This window comes from Panulirus ornatus, chromosome 18 (assembly GCF_036320965.1).
Source record: "Panulirus ornatus isolate Po-2019 chromosome 18, ASM3632096v1, whole genome shotgun sequence".
In the NCBI taxonomy this organism is placed as follows: domain Eukaryota; kingdom Metazoa; phylum Arthropoda; class Malacostraca; order Decapoda; family Palinuridae; genus Panulirus; species Panulirus ornatus.
In genome coordinates this window covers 49,479,977-49,500,973 of record NC_092241.1, presented here as the reverse complement: position 1 = coordinate 49,500,973, position 20,997 = coordinate 49,479,977, and the positions used below count along the sequence as shown (strand labels likewise).

Below are 20,997 nucleotides of genomic sequence, written 5' to 3'. Positions count from 1 at the left end.
TGGATACTTGTCTTAGGCTAGGATATTTATGTATGAGCTGTTGGGGCTTTTGCATTTACCTCCCTCTCCAACCCATCTATAAACAAATTACTCAGCTATAGTGACATCACACACCTCTGCTGCAGACTAACCTTCAACTGGAACCACTCACTCTCTTCTCTACTTACTTGAACACATGCTTAACATTCTAGATAAAAATTTCTCATTGCTTCTTTATATACTTGACTAATTGAAAACATGATCTTATATCTATGAAAACATAAAAAAAGAATCTTTATTCTAAGGATGAACACAATAATGGGCATGTAAGTCTGGCATCTCATCAGAATTACATTTGTACACTTGCTCAGGTGATCTGTAGGTGACTGAGATGTTTGATATTTTTCTAACTACGATGGAAAGCTGCTAGGGACTTCTGTTGGTGATTGGTGGAAGCAAACATCAGCTAGGATTTTGAATGATAATGTGAGCCATTAAAACATTATACTGTATGATGTACAGAACAGTAGAAGGAGCAGTGAAAGGATTAAAGTAGGTTGAGATTAAAAGCCCCTATAATCTTTACTAGTTTGATGTATCTTTAATTGATAGATGGATTGGTGGACTGTGGTGGCAGCTGAAGCCTTCCATGTTTGCAGCATTTTCTTTTTATTTTGTATCCTGCAAGCTCCTTTTGAGTGCTAGAATTAATTAAGTTTTGCATTATAAAATCTAGTATTTGAAAACTAGAAAAGAAGTTGGGAGGGCTCTTGCTGCTGTTACCATTTCACTTGCCACAGTTTAGGGTGCTAGTGGACCTAGTTTCTTTGTGATTGTAACCTGATTTTTTTATCAGGCATTCAGGCTTTACGTTGATCCTGACCATAGGGATAATGGCATTTGTTTTATGGTTAGCTGGCCCACTGAAGAGAAAGTTCAAGAATGCATTTTTGGAGTATTTTTTTTTTCCCAAGTGAGGGGTCTAGCTGCTGTGGCTGATAGGCTTTAAGCATTGCTGTTTCAGCCATCTCTTGTCAGAATGCAAAAATTTATCTCAATGGCCAAAACTGAATTCATAAGGAGAGCATAAAAACTTTACCTTCTGCTTTTGATCTCTTTGATCTCAATAACATAAATCATGGTGAAGCATGTTTGTAAAATACAGAGGTCTTGATTGTAAAGATTTGTCATCAATTTTCATTATGATCTTAAATGTATATGGTATTCATGATCAGCACCACTTCTCTAGTCTTTTTTCTTTTGACAGGACAGAAGAGCAAGACTCAGCAGGTATTACAGAAGAGGGTTGCATCTGCAATTTATCCCACTGCCAGTCTCATGAATCACTCTTGTAAACCTAATATCATCAACAGGTATTATTTGAAAATGGGAATTCTTTATGAAAAGTACATATATACATGCTGTCAGTGGGTTGAACCAGAGTACATGAAGCAGTCAGGTGAAACTATGGAATGGTCTGTATGTCATCATCTTAGTTATGTTTATGGCTACATATTTACTGAGGTTAGTTCTTATCTTTTGTGACCTATCTTCATTTTCTTATTTTGTATGAAGATTACTACTCTGTCTTGTTTGATTTTAGGGGCTTGGAGCATTTTGTGACACACTAGGTCTGCATCCTCATTCATATTTTCACCAAGTCATGTTTGTCATAATTCTAATTGTAAGTGTACTCATTGAAATAATCTTTCAGTATGAAATTCTAAGTTGAATAGATACTCAACAGATAAAGACTGACAAAAGACAAAAGGACAGTGAAGGCATAAAGAAATATTCAGATAGATTTATCTCACAAAAAAATCAATCCTCCAGCATATGGACATAATTCAAGAATGAGTGAGGAAAGGTTGACAAAGAGGATATATGTGCTAAAGAAGAAACTGAGACCAAATTGGAGATGGAAGGATGGAGTGAAAAATATTTTGAGCGATCGGGACCTGAACATAGAGGAGGGTGAGAGGCGTGCAGGGAATAGCGTGAATTGGAATGATGTGGCATACTGGGGTCAACATTCTGTCAATGGACTGAACCAGAGCATGTGAAACATCTGGGGTAAACCATAGAAAGGTCTGTGGGGCCTGGATGTGATAGGGAGCTGTGGTTTTAGTGATTCACATATGACAGCTAGAGACTGAGTGTAAACGAATGTGGTCTTTTTGTCTGTTTTCCTGGCACTACCTTGCTGAAGCAGGGGGTAGTAATGCTGTTTCCTGTGGGGCTGGGGTGGCACCAGGGATAGATGAAGGCAAGCAAGTATAAACCAGAGTTTCTGAAAATGGCTTCACTGAGCTGAGAGAGAGATCAGGAATGTCCGTCCTCAGTATGTCCAGTGCCTGCAAGTCCTCGCCGGTGAATTTATGAAGGAAACGAACTAAAACGTCACTTGTGTTCAGTTCATCCAAACTTTATTGAAAAGCCACTAAGTCATTAAAAGGATAAGGATTGATTCTCCTACAGGCTCAGCTTTTTCTTTGGAGAAAGCCTCCTTAGCATCCTTTGAAGTGGCATGGAGTATTGCAAGATGCAGAAAGCCTCATAACATTGGAGAGGATCTGGTAAAACCAGTCCCAGTATCTGTGGTGAAAACACTTGTGGAGCAGATGTTGATGAGAATGTTGAATTGGTGCCACTTTCTAACAAGAGCATTGATCGTCGAATTGATCTCATATCATTAGATATTTTGGATCAACTAATTGTGGCGCTGAAAAAAGCAGAAAATTTTCATTGCAGATAGATGAATCTGTAGACATTGCTGGCAAACCTCAACTCATGGTTTTTGTGAGGTAAAGAGATGACAGAATTCTGAGGAATTTCTGTTCTGTAGTGCCTTGCTGACAACCAGCACTGGAGGAGACATCTTTGCTATGGTGGCCTAATTTTTTCAAGAAACGCAACTTAGACTGATTGAATTGTTTGGCTGTGTTTTCTGATGGAGCTTCATCTGTGATGGTAAGTCATGTAGGGTTTGTCTCAAATTAAAAGAGAAAACCCTGATTTCATAATAATTCACTGTTTCTTACATTGGAAAAAATTTGGCCTTTCAACGTCCTCATCTGGAACTCCACATGGCTCTGAATGATGTCATCCAAAATGTGAATCTTACCAAGACCAGAGCTTGAACTCGAGCATTTTCAAAGAAACGTGTTAAGAGATGGGATCACATCACCAGGACTTCTGTTCCACTTTGATGTCCGCTAGCTGTCTCGAGGGCACATTCTTGGAAGGGTTATGGAACTGAAAACTGAAATAGAAGTTTTTCTCTAGGAGAAGACGCATAAACTGGTCAGTTGCTTCAAAGATCCTTCTTGGGTCGCGACATCTTCAGGGACCTGAATGAATTGAACTCAGACATGCAAGGCCAAAATCAAACTGTGATGGATATTAGTGAAAAAATTGCCTCATTCAAGAAGAAACTTGCACTTTGGAGAGAAACATTTGCTTAGGGAAAAACTGTTGCCTTTCAAGAACTGAGTGAAGTGCTGAAGATTCATCAGAAATATCCCTTGTTGATGTTAAAGTGGTTTTTCAAGATCATTTGAAGAAGCTTCAGGAGGAAATGGACAGATATTTGCCATAAAATGTTGACCTCTCCCAACAAAGCTGGGTTAGGAATGTGTCCGTTGTGAACATCACTGATGTTGGTGAAGATATCCCTGGTTTACAAGAAGAATTTATAGATCTTCAGGAAAATCAGGTGGAGAAGCAACATTTTGAAAGTCTCTTGTACTCTGAATTCTGGGCCCAACTCAAGGATAAACCTCTGACTCGTTAGGTTGGAAAGGCTCTTCTCCCTTTTCCTACCATATACATCTGTAAACAAGGATTTTCAGCTCTTGTGATGATCAGGACTAAAGTAAGGAACATCTGAATCCTCAGCATGATTTGTACTGTGCTCTATTTATGAACTTAAAGCCGAATCTGGAAGAACTAGCCCATAAAATGAAGGAACATCAGGCTGGCAACCATGAGGATGCTGCCACTTGTTAGGAAACAGTCACTCATTAGGGATCACTCACTTATGCCGCAAACAGCACGATTTTAAGATCTTTCTTTTCTTTCATACTATTCGCCATTTCCCGCATTAGCGAGATAGCGTTAAGAACAGAGGACTGGGCCTTTGAGGGAATAGCCTCACCTGGCCCCCTTCTCTGTTCCTTCTTTTGGAAAATTAAAAAAAAAACAAGAGGGGAGGATTTCCAGCCCCCCGCTCCCAAGATATATTCACTTTTTTGTTTTATGAACATTATTTCATTTCTTGGTGGATAACATACAGTGATAACATAAAGTATTCTGTATGTTCCTTGCCAGGGAATGATTGTTTGCAGGAACAGTTGCTTGCTATTATCACATTTAGGTTTTGAATTTTTTTTATTTTTTCTGTGTCTATATTACTTAATCTGTTAATCATGTGCACTTGATAAGTGAATTACTGGAGTGTAGGTTTCTAGGTAGCAGAGGCCAGGTGTTTCATACTTTGTCCTGCCTATTATATTTCAGTTTATTCACATTTCCATAGGGTTGGATGAAGTGTATGCATGCATCTTATGTGGGAAGTAGATTATCAGAATCAGGATTCCCAGTACCAGCCCCAAAGGCTGATGAAATGGCAGGGAAGCCCAATTCATTGGATTAAACTTACCACCCAAGTACCTTAGTACTGATACATGACAAAATCAGGATGATTCTTATTAGCAAAGAGATGTGGATATTCTTAATAATTTTTGAATAAGTAATCATCAGTTATGAGATTTTTCCATATTCATAGCAGCATGGCTTTATTGTTTTCAGTTTCTACAAGGATTTGTTGGTAATACGGACAATACAAGATGTGAATCCTGGTGACCACATAAACAACTGCTATGGTAAGAGATGCTAAAGCCTAGATATAGTGATTTAGGTATGGAGTTAGATGACATATGCTTAATAGATAGTTAGATAGATTGATAGATATAGTATTGCAAGTATTATATATGTTGATTTAGATAATTTCTTCAGTAGCGTCAAAAAAGACTGCATACTTAAAAGAAATACTTGTTTAGTGATGATGTTTTGAACTTCTTGCATACTTCAGAGCAAAAGTTGCCCGTATAAGGTGTGTTCATTCAGTCATGTTGAAGACAGGAAAGAGTTGACTTGTTATCCACCATCCTTCACTATTATGAATTGGCATAATCTTGGTTTCCCATCCTGGATGGTACCATCCCAATAAAAAAAGAAATTGAAATTAAGGGGAGTATGGAGTGACAGGAGGAGTCCTCAGAAAATTTCAGTGAACTTAAGATTATAAAAAGAGTAGAGAAGCACTTATTGTTTTTCCAGGACACATACATATTAGCTTTCTATCCATTGACTTCACTGCAACAAATATTGAAATTCTATGGTTCACTTGTGATGACAGTCCATTCATTGCTTATTTTAGGGGAGTAATATAAGGGTTATTGACTTAAGACATCCTTGATGTATATTTTACTTGATTTTCTGTGAATGAGGCATCATTCATCATTGTTTTTTGAAAGGGGTTGCAGGGTTTAGAAAGGTTGATAACACTAAGGCAAGATGGGTTAGGATAATCGTCCTGTGCCTTTCCATTATAATGAATCTTTATCTGCTTTTTTTTTATTTATGATGCTTATATGACTGAGCTTGGCCTTAGAACTGAATCAAAGTCTAGTTTGATTTAAACAGAAAGACTGTTCCATGTATCTTGAGGCCCATTTCACTTTTGATAATGTGATGTCCCATTACCATCTGAATAGTTCTGCCCCATATATTTCCTGTTTCCTAGTGCCATATTTCTTGTTTGCCATGATCCTTCTTTGATCCAGTTTATTGTGGTATATTCTTCATCTCAGTACTTCAGTACCTCTATTATTTGTGTTGATTGTGTTCCTTTTTTATATATCTGTTCTACCCCAGTACTATACATATTTACTTCTTATGCAAAGTACTCCCTTTACTGCAAATAAGATGGTGCCCCATATTTTCATTTGCTCTTGCACCTTTTTTCTACTTTACTCTCTGGTTCCAGTTTTTCTTTTTCTACTTTTATTCCTCCCATGCACATATAGGTATGAGTATTTTTAGGGCCAAAAGTCAGAGTAAGTGAATGTAAAAAAAATATGAGATGTTTAATGTTCCAGATGTATCAGAAGATAAAGAATGTGGAATTTAAGAATAATAAAGGTGTACTTGCCATCAATCTAGAATTTACTTCCTTACACTCTGTCACACTTTCCCAGAACTTCTGCTTCAGGAGTGCTGCTCCTTACTTAGCTCTTGTCCTCTCACTGACCCCTGACTTTACTCCTAAGACACTTCCAGACCATGCTTCCCCTTTACCCTTGAGCTTTGCTTCACTCAAAGCCAGAATATTCAGGTTTTTTTCCTCAAATATACTACCTATCTCTCCTCTCTTCTCATCTTGGTTACTCCCACATATATTCAAACACCCCAATCGAGCATATGTATTTATTTTATTTATTATGCTTGATCGCCGTCTCCCGCGTCAGCGAGGTAGCACTAGGAAACAGATGAAGATAGCCCATCCACTCATATACACATATGTACACAAATGCCCATACAAGCACACATACATATCATCATATACATACACAGAAATATACATACATACACATGTACATATTCATACTTACTTGCCTTCATCCATTCCACTCGATACCCTGCCACCAGGATTTTGAAAAAGAGGAATTGATTTGAGTGAGAAGAGGGTGGTGGAAATAAGTGAGCTTGGGAAAGAGATGTGTGTGTGTGTGTGTGTGTGTATGAAGAAATACTTGGAGAGATTAGTTGTAGAATGGCAAAAAGTGAAAGTAAAGAAAGTAAGGAGGTAGGTGAGGAAAGTGAGATATGTAGGGTAGTGGTGCTGGCATGTGTAAGAAAAGTATGTGGCATGTGGAAGATGGGAGGTGGGCAGGTGAGAAAGGGTATTGAGTAGTGGGTTAACAAAGTACAGTTGTTAGTGAAAGAGAATATAGTGGTGTTTGGGCAGTACTTACAGGGAAGGGGTGCAAATGATTGGGAGAGGCGCAAGAAAAGCAACAGGAGGTCGTGAGGAAGAGGCAGGAGTTGAAAAGGAGAGCAAAGAAAGTTGGGATGAGCCAGTATCTTCAAACTTCAGGGAGGGTTAGATGTTTTGGAAGGACAACAATTGTATGAGAAAAATGATAGAACAGTAGGGAACATCAGTGAAGGGGGCAAATGGGAAAGCATTAACAGGTAGTGATAAGGTAAGATGAAGTGAGTATTTTGAAGGATTGTTGAATGTGTTTAATATTGGGTGCCAAGGACAGGGAAGTATGCAAAGTGAGAGAGTCATGGAAAGTACTTTAGTGAAGAGAGAAAATCTTGCATAAGATGAAATGTGGCACGATGGCTGGAATTTTTGAAGAAAGGAGGTGATTATGTTGATGATTGGTTAGTTAGAATTTCCGTTGTATGTATGGATTACGGCAAGGTGCCTGAGGATTGGCAGAATGTTAGTGCAGTGCCATAGTATAAAGGTATGGGGGACGAAGGTGAGTGTATATGGTAAGTTCTATGGGAGATTGTTGATTGAGATAGTGAGGGCTGGAACAATTGGTAGAGGGTGTGTGGATCAGGTGTTTGCTGTAATGAATGTGTTTGGGCAATACTAAGAGAAAAAGAAGGATTGGTATGTGGTATTTGTGAATCTGGAGAAAGCATATGATAGAGTGGATAGTTATCCTTTGTGGAAAGTTTTATGAATACATGGTGTGGGAGGAAGGCTAACAGAAGCAGTGAGAAGCTGTTATCAATAACGTAATGCATGTGTACAAATAAGTAGAGAGGAAAATGAATGATTCCAAGTGAAGATGGGTGTGTGGAAAGAGTGTGCGATGTCACTGCACCATCTATGGCCTTTTAATTTGTTTATGGATGTGATGGTGAGGGAGGTGAATGCAAGGGTCTTGAGAGAGAGGGATGAATATGCAGCCATCATGACAAAACCTTGCCATAAGTCTTCTTTGTAGATGTAGGCACTTTAACTTCCTTGGCTAGTGACTCTTTATCCTTTTTCATACAACCACATCCAACCTTTTGCATTCCACAAAATTCTCACACACATGTAAAGAGTGTTTCCCAAAATACCTTCCACTCATCCAATTGTTTTGTTTATTGTCACCCTGTGCCACTCTTCACTCAGTCTCTCTTGGCATCGTTATGTACAGGGCACTTTCAAGAAGTCTGATGATTTATAAGGAATTGAAAGATAATCTGCTTTTTGGTATTTTGCAGGTCTACACTACTGTAGGCAAACTCGTACAGAGAGACAGGAATCTCTCAGACGGCAGTATTTTTTTTCATGCAAATGTCTACCATGTATTCAGCCTGAGTATTTACAGAAAGAGGTAATTTGAGATTACATTTTTCTTTATATTTTCTCCAAATAAGAGAATAAGTGAAGAGACTTTTTATATAACTTTTTTTTTGTCTTAACATCATTAGGTGTAGTCACATCAAAAATCTTTCCATTCACTTGTCTGAAAGTATAAACATGGCAGTTTTACATTATGTCAGTAATTTAGAAACCAGACTCCTCAATTTACTATCCAAAATGATTCAGTAAATGGTAGACTGGCAAAACATGCTAAAAAAGGATGTGCAACAGAGGAATTTTGGCAGAAGTATGACACATCTGGTGAAAGAAATGATTACTTACTGCTTAAGATCTTATTTGTTATGTATGCTGTTGCGTATTATTGATATACAACAGAATTATCACCATTTAGAATTAAGAGCAAGTGTTTGATTTCCCAATCTGATAAATTTTATGAAGTAAATGTAGTGCCGAGTCTTAATTCTCGGTCTTTATGTGTTACATTGAGAAGTGTGCTTCAGTTTAGTCATTAGTTATTGTGCTACTTGTTTTCCCATGGATCCTTCATTAGTCTTTTTTTTTTTTTTACATAAGCCATTTAATTATTTAGAAGTTTCTGTACATTGCTCTGAAACTTTTTATAGATATTGTTCACACTTTGACAATTATCTCTTGACATTATCATACCTTATTCGAAAAAAAAAATATCTGTTTACGGTAGGATTCAGTTGATTGTTACAAATCTTCTTAGAGTTATCAGTACATGATTCTGGAGCTTGTCATACTTTTTGTGGCATTCTTTATGGTCTATTTTCAACTCATAACTTTCAGGTCACTCATTGCAATATATACTTTCAGTGAAACTACTCTCAGAGCTTTCAGAAAACTGGAATAAATGTACAGTACAATATAGAAGTGCTGTGTCCAGTAGAGATCAGAATGGTCCCTTTTTCACTTTCAAAAATTCAGACTGATAATTAGCGTTTCCTGGTCACTTTAGAAATGAAGATTTCTTGGTGAGTGATAGATGGTTGAACTGCTTTTATAACCACCACATCATGAACAGGAAAGTAGCTTGTGAAATGTTGAGTCCTGATTAGTCCCCTATGCATCCATTTCAGAAACATCTTTGGAATTTGATGTTAGTAATTAACCACATGATTTTCTAGCAGTGTGAGGTGGAGTAGAATATGGGGCTTGATTTCAAATGTGTGACTAAATAGGACACATGGAGGGATCACAAGGGTGGACATAACCCAAGAAGGAAGTAGAGCAAATCAAGTTTGAGATTGTGGATGGGGAAAGGGAGTTCTATAGCAAGAGTTTAGCCTAGTGCTATAGAAGGTTTTATGAAATATAAAGTCTGTGCATGTATACTGCAAACGATAAAATCACCTCATTCTTAGTTACAACAAATGGCCTACAAGACTTTTGACACAAACACTGACTGAACACCCCCTCTGCCTTCTTCTCCTCCTCTTCTTTCCTCGTGGATGCTGATATCTGTTAATGTGAAAACTTTTTTTTCTTTTTTTTGCTTGAGTCTTGAGTGTATTTGGTGAATTAGGTGTTACATAGTGCGGACCAATATACAGACAAAGTGCTCCAGGAGTTTGCTGGAAAGTATCCCAACACTCCCGTACCATATTGCAATCCAATGTGGCAGTTAATTGCCAAGTTTCGTGAAACTGGATCAGTTGCAGACATGTTGAAATCCAGCTGGCCGGCGGTAGTAATAGAAGAGGACATGTTGGATGTTTTGGATTGCATAATGCAAAGCCTGGAAAAGTCCATTTGTCAATTGGCACAGCAGCAAGACGTCTCTTACATCACTACAGTGACTTTTGGGTCACCCTTCACAATGAAGGAGTCATAACTCATACAACTGGATTGAAATAGAAAAAGAAGATGAAAAAGGAGGGAGACATGGTTCTACAAAGAATTTCCAAAAATGAACAGGTAAACTCAATCTTAGATCAAAGATGAGGATGGATAGACTGTATTTCTTGATTGCCAAAAAACTTTTGGTAGTGTAACCCACTGGTGTTTGATTAAGAATATAGTGCTTTTGGAAGGAATAAGGGGAAACTCCTTCACTGTGAAAAAGATTTCCATAGTGGAAAAAGAGCAGAGGATGCAGGTAAGGGGAGTGTTCTTAAAATTGGCTAGGGTCAACAATGGTGAGCTCTGGGCCTTCTGCTATTTTTGGTGAATGTAGATAACTTGCCTGATGGACTGACCTTCCTAATCATGTTTATAGATGATGCTAAGGTCATTAGAGAAATACTAACAAAGCATATATCAGCTTATAGGGAGAGCTGGACGTAGTCAGTAGTAGGTATCATAAGTGGTTGATGAAATTTAATCCAAGTTAGGGCAGGTAATGAAGATGGGACAAAGTGAAAAAGGGCCTTGGTGCGATTATTACCTAATTAGAAATATGCTTCAGAAGTCACTATGTCAGTGAGACTTAAGAGTCACCACAGTGCCAAACTTGTTGTCAGAGCTGCACATCAGGAGACAAGTGAAAGAGGAAGACTGATTGCTGGCAAAATTTAAAATCACATTTTGATTTATGGTCCTAGATAATATTCTCTCCTTCCACATATTCTCTAATGTACCCAGGACCTTCACCCCCTACCCCACCTTATGACTTATGATTCCATGGTTGCATTCACTGCCATGGCCACTTCCAGGCATCTAAAATGCCTCATTTCATCCAATTTTTCTACATTGAAACTCACACCCAAACCAACCTGTCCATCAACCATGCTAAAACTTATAACTTTGTTTTTATTCTCATCCACTGCCACCTTTCTCCTTTACACACTCTTCCAAACATTCACCATATAATGAAGCTCCTCACTCATATCTACCACCAGTGCTGTATCATCAGCAAACAACAACTGATTCACTTCCAAGACCATCTCACCCTCCACAAACTGCATACTTTCCCCTCTCTCCAAGACCTCCAAGGCCCTCTCATCGCCCACAAACTGCATACTTCCCTCCTCTCCAAAACTTACATTTACCTCCCTCACCATCCCATCCATAAACAGATTGAACAACTATGGTTACATCACATACACCTGCTGCAGACCAGCTTTCTCTTGGAACTATTCACTCTTCCCTCTTCTTACTCATACACATGCTTTACACCCTTGATAAGAACTTCTCACTGCTTCTAGCAGCTTTCCTCCCATGTCATATATTCTTAAGACCTCCCACAAAGCATCTCTATCAACCCTAGTATTGCTTTCTCCAGATTCATATATGACATATACAAATCCACCTGTATTAAGTATTTCTCATCCATTCTTTAAAGCAAGCACTTGTGTGGGTGAAGAATTTTGTAAGAGAAGCAGTTATATATAAACTTTTCTTTTAGCATTTAGCATTGTATCATTTAACTTTGATACAGTTGTATCAGTTATATAGTCATTTGTTTTACATCTACCATTGTACTTATTTTTTCCAAGTTCTCCACTTTCACTACGTATTTCATATTTTCTTATGGTTGTTTTCAATGTTGTTATATTTTAGGCAGCTTGGAGTGGGTTTCTTTGTGAGAACTGCAGAGGCATTTTATCATGGATGGATCAAGGTGATCCATCTGGTTGTGACTTGGGAGACAGCAGAGGTGTTCTTCTTTGTCTCCAGTGCCATAAGCTACAAAAGCCCTCTACCCATCTTATAGAGACATGCTCCCAAGTCAGCTTATTACATGAATCTGGTTAGAATCCACAATTTATTTTTTAAACTATCATAGTGTTATATAATGGAAATAATCATCAGTTACAGATAGTTTTAAAATTTCTGAACCATTCCTGTTTTGAATTGGTAACAACTCTATACAGTATTGTTATTGTAGTCATGTATATCTCATTGAATCATTAACTGTCCTCCAAAACATAATTCTCAGTTCAAAATTATCCTGAAAAAGATTTAAACTAGAATTTTTGTTAATTTATTTTCCTATGGATGCAGGTGAAGAGGCTTTACGGAGTAATGATATACCAACTGCCGTGAGCCATCTCAGAAGTGCTATCTCATTGGGGTCTGCAGTTTACCAACCTGAGAATCAGTATTTTGTTTCTATTCGAGATACATTAGCTCAGGCTTTGATTGAGTCAGGTAAGAGATTCAAGGCCATTAGTGTGGCTGAAAGCTTCTGTGAATTAACAATTTGGAAACTAAATCTTTCTTTTCATTCATACTTGTTCGCTGTCACATCCATTCTGTAGTTGTTATGTATTGCACCAAAATGACAGCCCCCTATCTGCAAGCAGACCCCAGACCTTTCTTTGGTTTTCCTGGCTGCTTCATATGCCCTGGTTCAGTCCACTGACAGCATGTTCCCTTGGATACCAAACCACTCCTGTTCACTTTCAGATGTATGCTTTTTACCCTCCTGCACATTCAGGGCCCAAGCACTCATGAACCAGTTGGACTTCAAAGACAAGACAGATTCTAACAAGACTATTTGCAGATGATCTGGTATTGTTAGCAAAGAGTGTGGAGATATTAAAGGTAGAAAATGAGTTTTTCATGGCATGTAAAAGAAAGAAGTTGATGAATAATGGTAAGAATAAGGTGATGATTTTTGAAAGGAGGGAGAACGAAGTTGAAGACTAGAATATCGTACAGAATAGATAGAAAGAGTACAGTGAGGTGGAAGGGTAGGATGGATGATGATTGGAAGATAATTGGATCCTTAGATGAAAAAAAAAATAATAGTCCTGCCAATCCAAACCAACAAGAAGGAAACATCGTAAGATAGATTAGATAGTTTTTGAATTCTGGCTGCCACTGTGAAATATACGAGGGATGTTTACAGTGTCACATAGAGAGGTTGCATGTAGATGGGAAGGGAAATCTCTCAGTCTAATTCTCACATTGTAGAGCAAAATCCATAGAAATTTTGAGCAACAACAGTGACCATATGTATTTCTAATGCTTTCCCCATATATTTTGAATTATTCACTCATGTGACCTCATTCTCTCACAATAGTCATAAGGTTCCACTCTGTATTTCCATATTTATTTATCATATACTTTTACTAAAGCCATATATGTTTAATCAAATTCTTTTTTCTGTAAGATTCTATAATTAATTGCTTAAGTACTCTACACCAAAGTTTTCTTTACCTGGTAGGGGTTTAGAATCTTTTGGACATATTAAGTCAAAGTTCCCCCACATATCTTCTTAATGCTAAAAAGACTAATTCTTCAGTAATTCTTGTAAGGTTTCTGATTTGATTTCTTCAGGTGACTATGAGAGTTGTTGCATGGAGCTGAAGGAATGCCTCCGAGTGATAGAATCACGCTATGGGCCAGAGAGCGTTGAGCTCGCACATGAGTTACTGAAGTTTGCTGATGTATTAACACTGGCTGCCACCACTAAAGACAAGTAAGAACAAGAATGATTCGAATGAAATAAATGATATTGATATTTAAGGGTTTTATAACCGGTATGTATTAGTTGGTAGGCAGCCAATGACCAGGGAGGTATATTATTAGTACTATCCACATGAATATCATGAGCGTTAGTGATAGCTGTGTAGTGAGTCAGCATTCCTCCAACCAAGGTAGTTGTCTTTTCTTTCAGCTTCACCTACACATGGACTACTGGCATTCTGTCCACAAGCATACAATCTCTCTTTGTCATATGTAACACTTGACCACACTTACAGAGCTCAATATTTATAACTCTAGATTTTCCTGTAGTAAGCAGCTAGTCCTGCCATTTGATCAAATGGTAGGAGCAGTAAGTAGAAGTAGCAGGTGGGAACATTTAGGAAGGAGCATTAGGTAGAAGTGGTAGGTAGGAACATTAGGTAGTAGTCAGTAGGAACATTAGGTAAGAGCCTTTGCAAACACTGCACTAGATATGACCTCTGCCAGTGGCCTGTCAAGGGTGGGGCACTAAAGGCTAAGAAGTGGCACTGGAGTTCTTTATTTATGGGAAGATTGCTGCTGTGGCCAGTCCCTTGGGGGAGTTTCAGGTGGGAACAGGCGTCAGAGACATAGATAGGTAGATATAAAGCACTGATGTTGATAACCATATGAAACTGAAGAATGTTCATAGCCTTTATTTTTATCTGGCATGTAGACTAATTTTTCTCCATTTTGATATTCCAGTTAAGGCACATGTATATGTAACATGGTTTTGTTGGGTTAACAGAAATACTCTTGTAACCCTTCCACTTCACACACCTTAAGACATGTACTGGCCTGATTCACATACAAAAGCAATACATGGCACTGATATTATTCAGTAGGTTCTTGACTAATTTATACACTAAAAATGAATTATATAGAGTACAAAATAAAAAAAGTTAACAGAAATATGGATGGTACAGAAAGTGTATGATTTATATCGTCTCCATAGTTTATATCATTTCCAGTTCAGGGAAGGGAGTGGTCGGTTGTTGTCCAGTTGAAAACACACATCTTACTCAGTGAATGATACATTTTGTATTGGATCACATATTAATTGATAGGTGTGTAAAAGAGGGAGTTTTGGATGTAAATGTGCTGAGATGGGCAGCTGGTGGGATGTCTGATCACTATCTTGTGGAGGAGAGGGTGAAGATTTGTGGAGGTTCTCAAAAAAGATGAAACAGTATCGAAGAGAAGAGAGTGATGAGAGTGAGCTTGGAAGTGAGACTTTTGTGAAAAAAAAACCAGCAGAGTTTGAGTGTAGAATGGCAAAAGGTGAGAGTAAACGAAGTGAGGGCAGTGAGTAAGGAATGGGAGATATTTAAGGAAACAGTGATGGCATGTGCAAGAGATGCATGTGGTATGGAAAAGGTGGGACATGGGCAGATTAGAAAGGGTAGTAAGTGGTGGTGTGAAGAAGTAAAGTTGCTAGAGAAAGAGGGAAGAAAGGTGTTTGGATGGTATATACAGGAAAGTACTGCAAATGATTAGGAGAAGTATAAGAAAGATAGGCAGGAAATCAAGAGGAAGGTGCAGGAGTTGAAAAGAGGGCAAATGAAGGATGGGTTGAGAGGGTATATTCAAACTATAGGGAGGATAAAAAGATGTTTTGAAAGGAGGTAAATAATGTGTAAAAGACAAGAGAACAAATGGGAACATTGATGAACGGGGCAAAAGGTGGTGATGTAGTGAAGATGAGATGGATTGAGTATTTTAAAGGACTGTTAAATGTGTTTGATGGTAGAGTGACAGATGTAATGAGTTTTGGTCAGAGCAGTATGTGAAGTGAGTCATGAAGAGTAGTTTGGTGAAGTGAAAAAGATGGTGAAAACCTTTGCATAAGGTGGATTGCATAAAGGCGGCTGGAGTGGAATTCATGAAGGGGATGGCTGTTGTTGATGGGTTAGTAAGGATATTCGATGTATGTATGGGTCATGGTGAGGTGCCTAAGGATTGTTAAGTATTTTGAAATGAAATCATAAAATACACCTTGGCTAAGAAAAAGAAATATAGAATGTCTTGAAATGTTGTAATATCAAGGGGAAAAATACAATAACTTTAAAAATCATTATTATTTTTTTAATTCCTTGTAGCTGTAAGGGACCATGGGATATATTGTATAACAAGATTATGCTCTTAAACATTATAAGTGCCAGATGATATTCTGTGATGTATCATTTTACTGGCGAGAGTTTGCTTGATCTCTTCTGAGTTGCAGCTCCTGAATATGTGAATTTCCATCACAGACATGCCATACCCTCATTCTTGTTAGTTCTTCTGTTTGACATTCATCTATGCCACTTGCTGATTATTATTTGCTGTACTTTATTTTACAGATTTCAAGATGAGGCTACAAGAGTGAAGAAAAGATTAGATGATATTTTTACCCTTAATTATGGACCTCAGTGGAAGAAGTATCTCCAGACATATACAGATTAGAATTTCAGTAAACATATACACTTGACTTCCTCTTGTTTCTGTTAGATTATCCTAAAGTTGATATATTAGGCTGTGGTCTATAACCATTCTTTCATTTTTAACTGTAAATGTACCTTGCAGATTTCTCTCTATTTAATTCATTAGACAGGATGCTGACTCTGTTACTAAATTCATTGCCCTCCATATATATGTACTCAGCACTATATTACTCTCCACTGTGATGTGTCCCACAAACATGAGAGATTTTATATGCTATTATCTAGAAAAATCAGACATAGAATATTTAAACCATGTGTCTTTCTAGTGTGTAAACACTGGTTTCCCCAGCTGTCAGTATCCTTCCAACTTACTAACCACACCTCACTCATTTTGGGCCAATCAGAGACTGCCCCACAGATGAAGTCATCATGTTACTCACTTCTGCCCATTCAGTGGCTTACAATTTATACATGGTGATAGTTGACGTAAATTCAGAATTCTCTTGTCTGCACACTGATTACACCTTTTTTTATCAGACCAGCTTTTTTAGCCCTTATTGATCACATGACTTGGAAAACGTTGGTTACCATGTAGGCAAAAAAACAAGGTCTTACAACCATTTGTTTCCCATTATGATATGAAAGAATACATTTAATAGTGATGGATACATTAAAACAAAATCCAATTTACCATATATGGCCATGGTGAAACCTTGAAGTATAAACATAGATCCCATGCAGCTCTGGATCCTTGAGGAGAGTACGTTCATTCTTTTCTTTTTTCACCATTAGAAAAGGAACGAAACACGTGTAAAACAATGCACAAATAAGTGAGGTAAAATAAAAGGATGTGGTATAATAATACAGGGAAGCCATAACAGGTAGGATAGACTTAGAAAGGTTAAGCCTGTTGCTCTATCCCCCAACATTTCCTGTCTTAACACTTTTATGAAAATCAAACATTAGAGTAGATACAAGGGAAAAAAGGGAGTTAATTAATGCAGCAAATTATTTCAGTTGCAAAACTGTCTGCAATGTTAATATCTATAGTAACAAAGATTTACCATGGTATGGACTACTTTATAATGAACACACCAAGGATGTTACTAACTCAAAAATTTTGTCAGTGTTAAAAATTATTTTAATTACTCTTTGTGTGTGTGAAATATGAGTACTACTTTTTTATTCCATCGACAAACTGGTGTCATTTGTTGATTTTAGATTAGATTTATACACAATACTGCTCTATAAGTGTCTTTGTTATACCATTGCCTGACTGCAGTTCTTGGAAGAATTTTAGTGCTACTTTGAACAAAGGTCTATTTTGAGATCAGAATGTTAGCCCCACGAAAGGATGTGTACATTTCTCTCTCCTTATACAAGTAGGGCAGTAATCTTCTCAATTGTACAAGAGCATAATTCCTTATATTTTTCTATGAAGGGACTGATGCTGGGCTAGGAATGCATAAAGAGAATATACTCCATAGGTATATCACTAGTTTCCAACCAAATTAGGTTTGTGAAACCACTGGAACAATGTGCGCAATTTTGGGTCACCAAGGAACAGTTATCCACCATCAGTAGATCCTGGAGGCCATTGTTGACTGTCCATCTGCCCTGCTAAACCTAATAACCTTGCATTTGTTTACATTTACTTTAAACTACCTCTTTTTACATATTCTCCCAAACCCATGCATCAACTTCTGCAGTTTCTCATTCAAATCTTTCACCATGCTTTGTCATTAGCAAATAATATCTGACTCACTTTCCAGCCCCTCCTTACATACTGCATACTCGCCCTCCTCTCTGACCCAGATTAAACAGGCATGGTGACTTCACACACCCTTGCCATTGACCCACCTTCACCTGGAAGTGCTCACTCTCTTCTCTTCCTACACACCTTACACTCCTAATGTTAACAGCTCACTACTTCTAGTAGCTTTGCCTTCAAAACCATATATTTATAACACCTTCCACATGCTGTCTCTCAGCTGTATCATAAGCTTTTCCTAGATTCATAAGTGAATATTTCTCATACATTGTTTAAAGCAAATGCCTAATCCACATATAATTCACAATTCCTGAAACTAAATAGTTCTACCCAATATGATGTTCTCTTCAAGCCTTCTCAATCACCTCTCCCCCATACTACGTACCAGGTACACTCAACACTTATACCTTTGAAGTCTGAATATTCACCTTTATCTTCCTTGCTCTTATACACTGGCAATATTCATGCATTCTACCAATTCCTAGGCACCTCACTGTGATCCATACATACATTGAAAATCCTAACTAACTAAGCAACAACATAGTTACCCTCATAAGAAATGCAACTGTAATACCTGTTACTCCAGCTGCCTTGCCACATTATGTCTTACACAAAGTTTTTACCTCCTTTTCACTCTTTACTAAACCACTCTCCATGACTCTCTCTCTCTCTTTGCATATCTTCCCAACCCATACACCCTTCATTTACTATATTATCACCAAATGTTTACCAATCCTTAAACATTGTTGTTCCATCTCCTCTCCTCGTCCATTACCACTTCCCTATTTGCCCCCTTTGCCAATGTTTCCATTTGTTCCCTTGTTTTCTCATGCTATTAACCTCCTTCCAAAAGATATTATTTTCCATGATTTACTGATACTTGTTCACACCAACTCATTTGCCCTCTTTTTCAACCCCTGCATCATCCTTTTGATCCTCCTAATGCTTTCTCTTGTACACCTCCTAGTCATTTGCATTCCTTGCCTGCAAGTACTGCCCATACACCTTTCTTTTCTCTTTCAGTAGCAACTTTATTTCATCCCCCCACCACTCTATCTTTTTTCATGTGTCCACCTCTTATTTTGTGCATGACTTCTCTTGCAGATGTCAGCGCTGCTTTCCTGTATACTACCCACTTGCTTAGCTTCATTTACTCTCGCCTTTTGCCATCTTACACTCAATCTCTCCTGGTATTTCTTCACAAAGATCCTTTTCCATGCTCACTTACTTTTCACCACCCTTTTCTCATCCTTATTGTTTCCTTTTTTCCCAAATAGCTCTACAAATCTTCATCCTCGCCTTCACAAGGTAATGGTAAGACATCCCACCAACTACCCCTGTCAGCATGTTTACATCCAAGAGTCTCTCTTTTGCATGCCTATCACTTTGGATGTAATTCAGTAATGCTGGTTGACCATCCTCCCAACTCAGATACATATACTTGTGTCTCTTTTTTAAGTTTGGTATTCCCAATCACAAGCCCTTTTTCAGCACACAACTCTGCAAATTCCCATTCACATTAGTGAATACCTCATACCCCCATTTATACCTTCAACAGCCACATTACTCAGCGTCATATTAAAATCACCAATTACTGTTGTACTTGGTTTCTTGGATTAAGACCACGAAAGTTGCGGAAATAGAGAGGAAAAAGAGCCAGGTCTAAAAGAGCTGCAGCATGATGACGGTCAAGTGTTCCCTATGGTCCCTATGTATCACAAGGTTAAGTTTCTCTTGCAAGCTAATCTTCTCTCTTTAGAGCATAATGGGCATTTAGGTTGTCCAAACCCAAGGCCGACTAACCCTTTCATAATGATTTACCGAAAGAAAAAACTTATGATCCTAGAAAAAGTTCCAATAATTTCATAACTTCTTAGCAAGGAAAGATGAAATTATTGGGACTTATTTCGCTCCTAGACCTAGTTAACCACCCTTGTCCACCTGATCAATTCTTCCCACAAGGAGAGGTCTATCGTCCCGCATCTCCTAACCCTTTGCATTCTCTTCTCTCTCATACATGTCTTTGTTTTACGCTATGTTGAAAATTTAGTCCAAATGCAATGGCGCTGGGGCCGACCTCTAACAGAAACAGGCACGAGGAAAAAAAAAAAAAAAGAATGCTGTCTGTCTTTTAATATGCGACATGATAATCCTGCAGTAATAACATACGCCATGTCTTCACATTTATCGTTACATCATTAACGTCAGTGAAGTATATAAGGGCTTTATAGAACTGGTAATCTCAATGAGACATTAAAAGGGAGATGGTGGATTGTGGTAAACTACTCCGTTCTTTTTATGTAAATCATATCAACTGAATATTTCAGTTTCTGTATCTGTAAAACCATATCAATGCGTTTCATGGAACAAATCTCCCAAATTGTTGCTATCAGCTTTTTTGTTATCAATTATCATAATGCTACATTCATTCAAAAAAAGTCGGTCATCATAAACATGCTTTTGCAAAATAGAATTTGATAAGTATTCTTTTTTTAACAGTCAAATAATCTAAAACGCTGAATTCCCGTAAATTACATGATGTTCAGGCAACGAAAATACGAAACGGCCACAATATATGGAATTTCCAGAATATTTTGTGCTTTTTATTGCCTTGCGAGTTGCTCATTGGCCGGCTTCCAGCTTATCCCGGATACGTGCCTGGTAAAGTGGTCGTTCTTGGCAGAGTGAAGTTGGATTATTATCTATCAGTGTAGTTGTTTGGAGTCTTAAGTCTTTGGAATTATTGCGGGTTGCGTATTTTGGTATATTTTGACTGCAGATATGTTGTTTATTATGCTATATATTGATGAATGTCTGATGATAGGAAAAAAAATAATTAGGCTAAAAATCCGTTCCATCGCCTGCTTTAAAGTGGTCGTTCTTGGTGGAGTGAAGTCGGATTATCCAGCACCACAGTTGCCAACTTCCCACGTCCAGGGTTTTCACGCCCATTTGGGTTAGATTCGAGACCAAGTCGTGCCTAGCACGGAGGTGCGTGTTTTGGCATA

General features: G+C 37.9%; 1 protein-coding gene across 2 annotated transcripts in view; it reads left to right on the top strand.

Moving 5' to 3' along the window:
- LOC139755071 (SET and MYND domain-containing protein 4-like) overlaps window positions 1–16,265 on the top strand; it is a 40,250-nt gene extending 23,985 nt beyond the window's left edge. For both annotated transcript variants that reach the window (XM_071673139.1, XM_071673140.1), the window contains 7 exons: window positions 1,247–1,352; window positions 4,789–4,862; window positions 8,278–8,390; window positions 11,903–12,092; window positions 12,347–12,493; window positions 13,628–13,769; window positions 16,138–16,265. In XM_071673139.1, the coding sequence (XP_071529240.1) occupies window positions 1,247–1,352; window positions 4,789–4,862; window positions 8,278–8,390; window positions 11,903–12,092; window positions 12,347–12,493; window positions 13,628–13,769; window positions 16,138–16,240 (875 nt within the window). In that variant the 3' untranslated portion in view covers window positions 16,241–16,265. The remainder of the gene's footprint in view (window positions 1–1,246; window positions 1,353–4,788; window positions 4,863–8,277; window positions 8,391–11,902; window positions 12,093–12,346; window positions 12,494–13,627; window positions 13,770–16,137) is intronic.
- The last annotated feature ends 4,732 nt before the right edge of the window (window positions 16,266–20,997 follow it).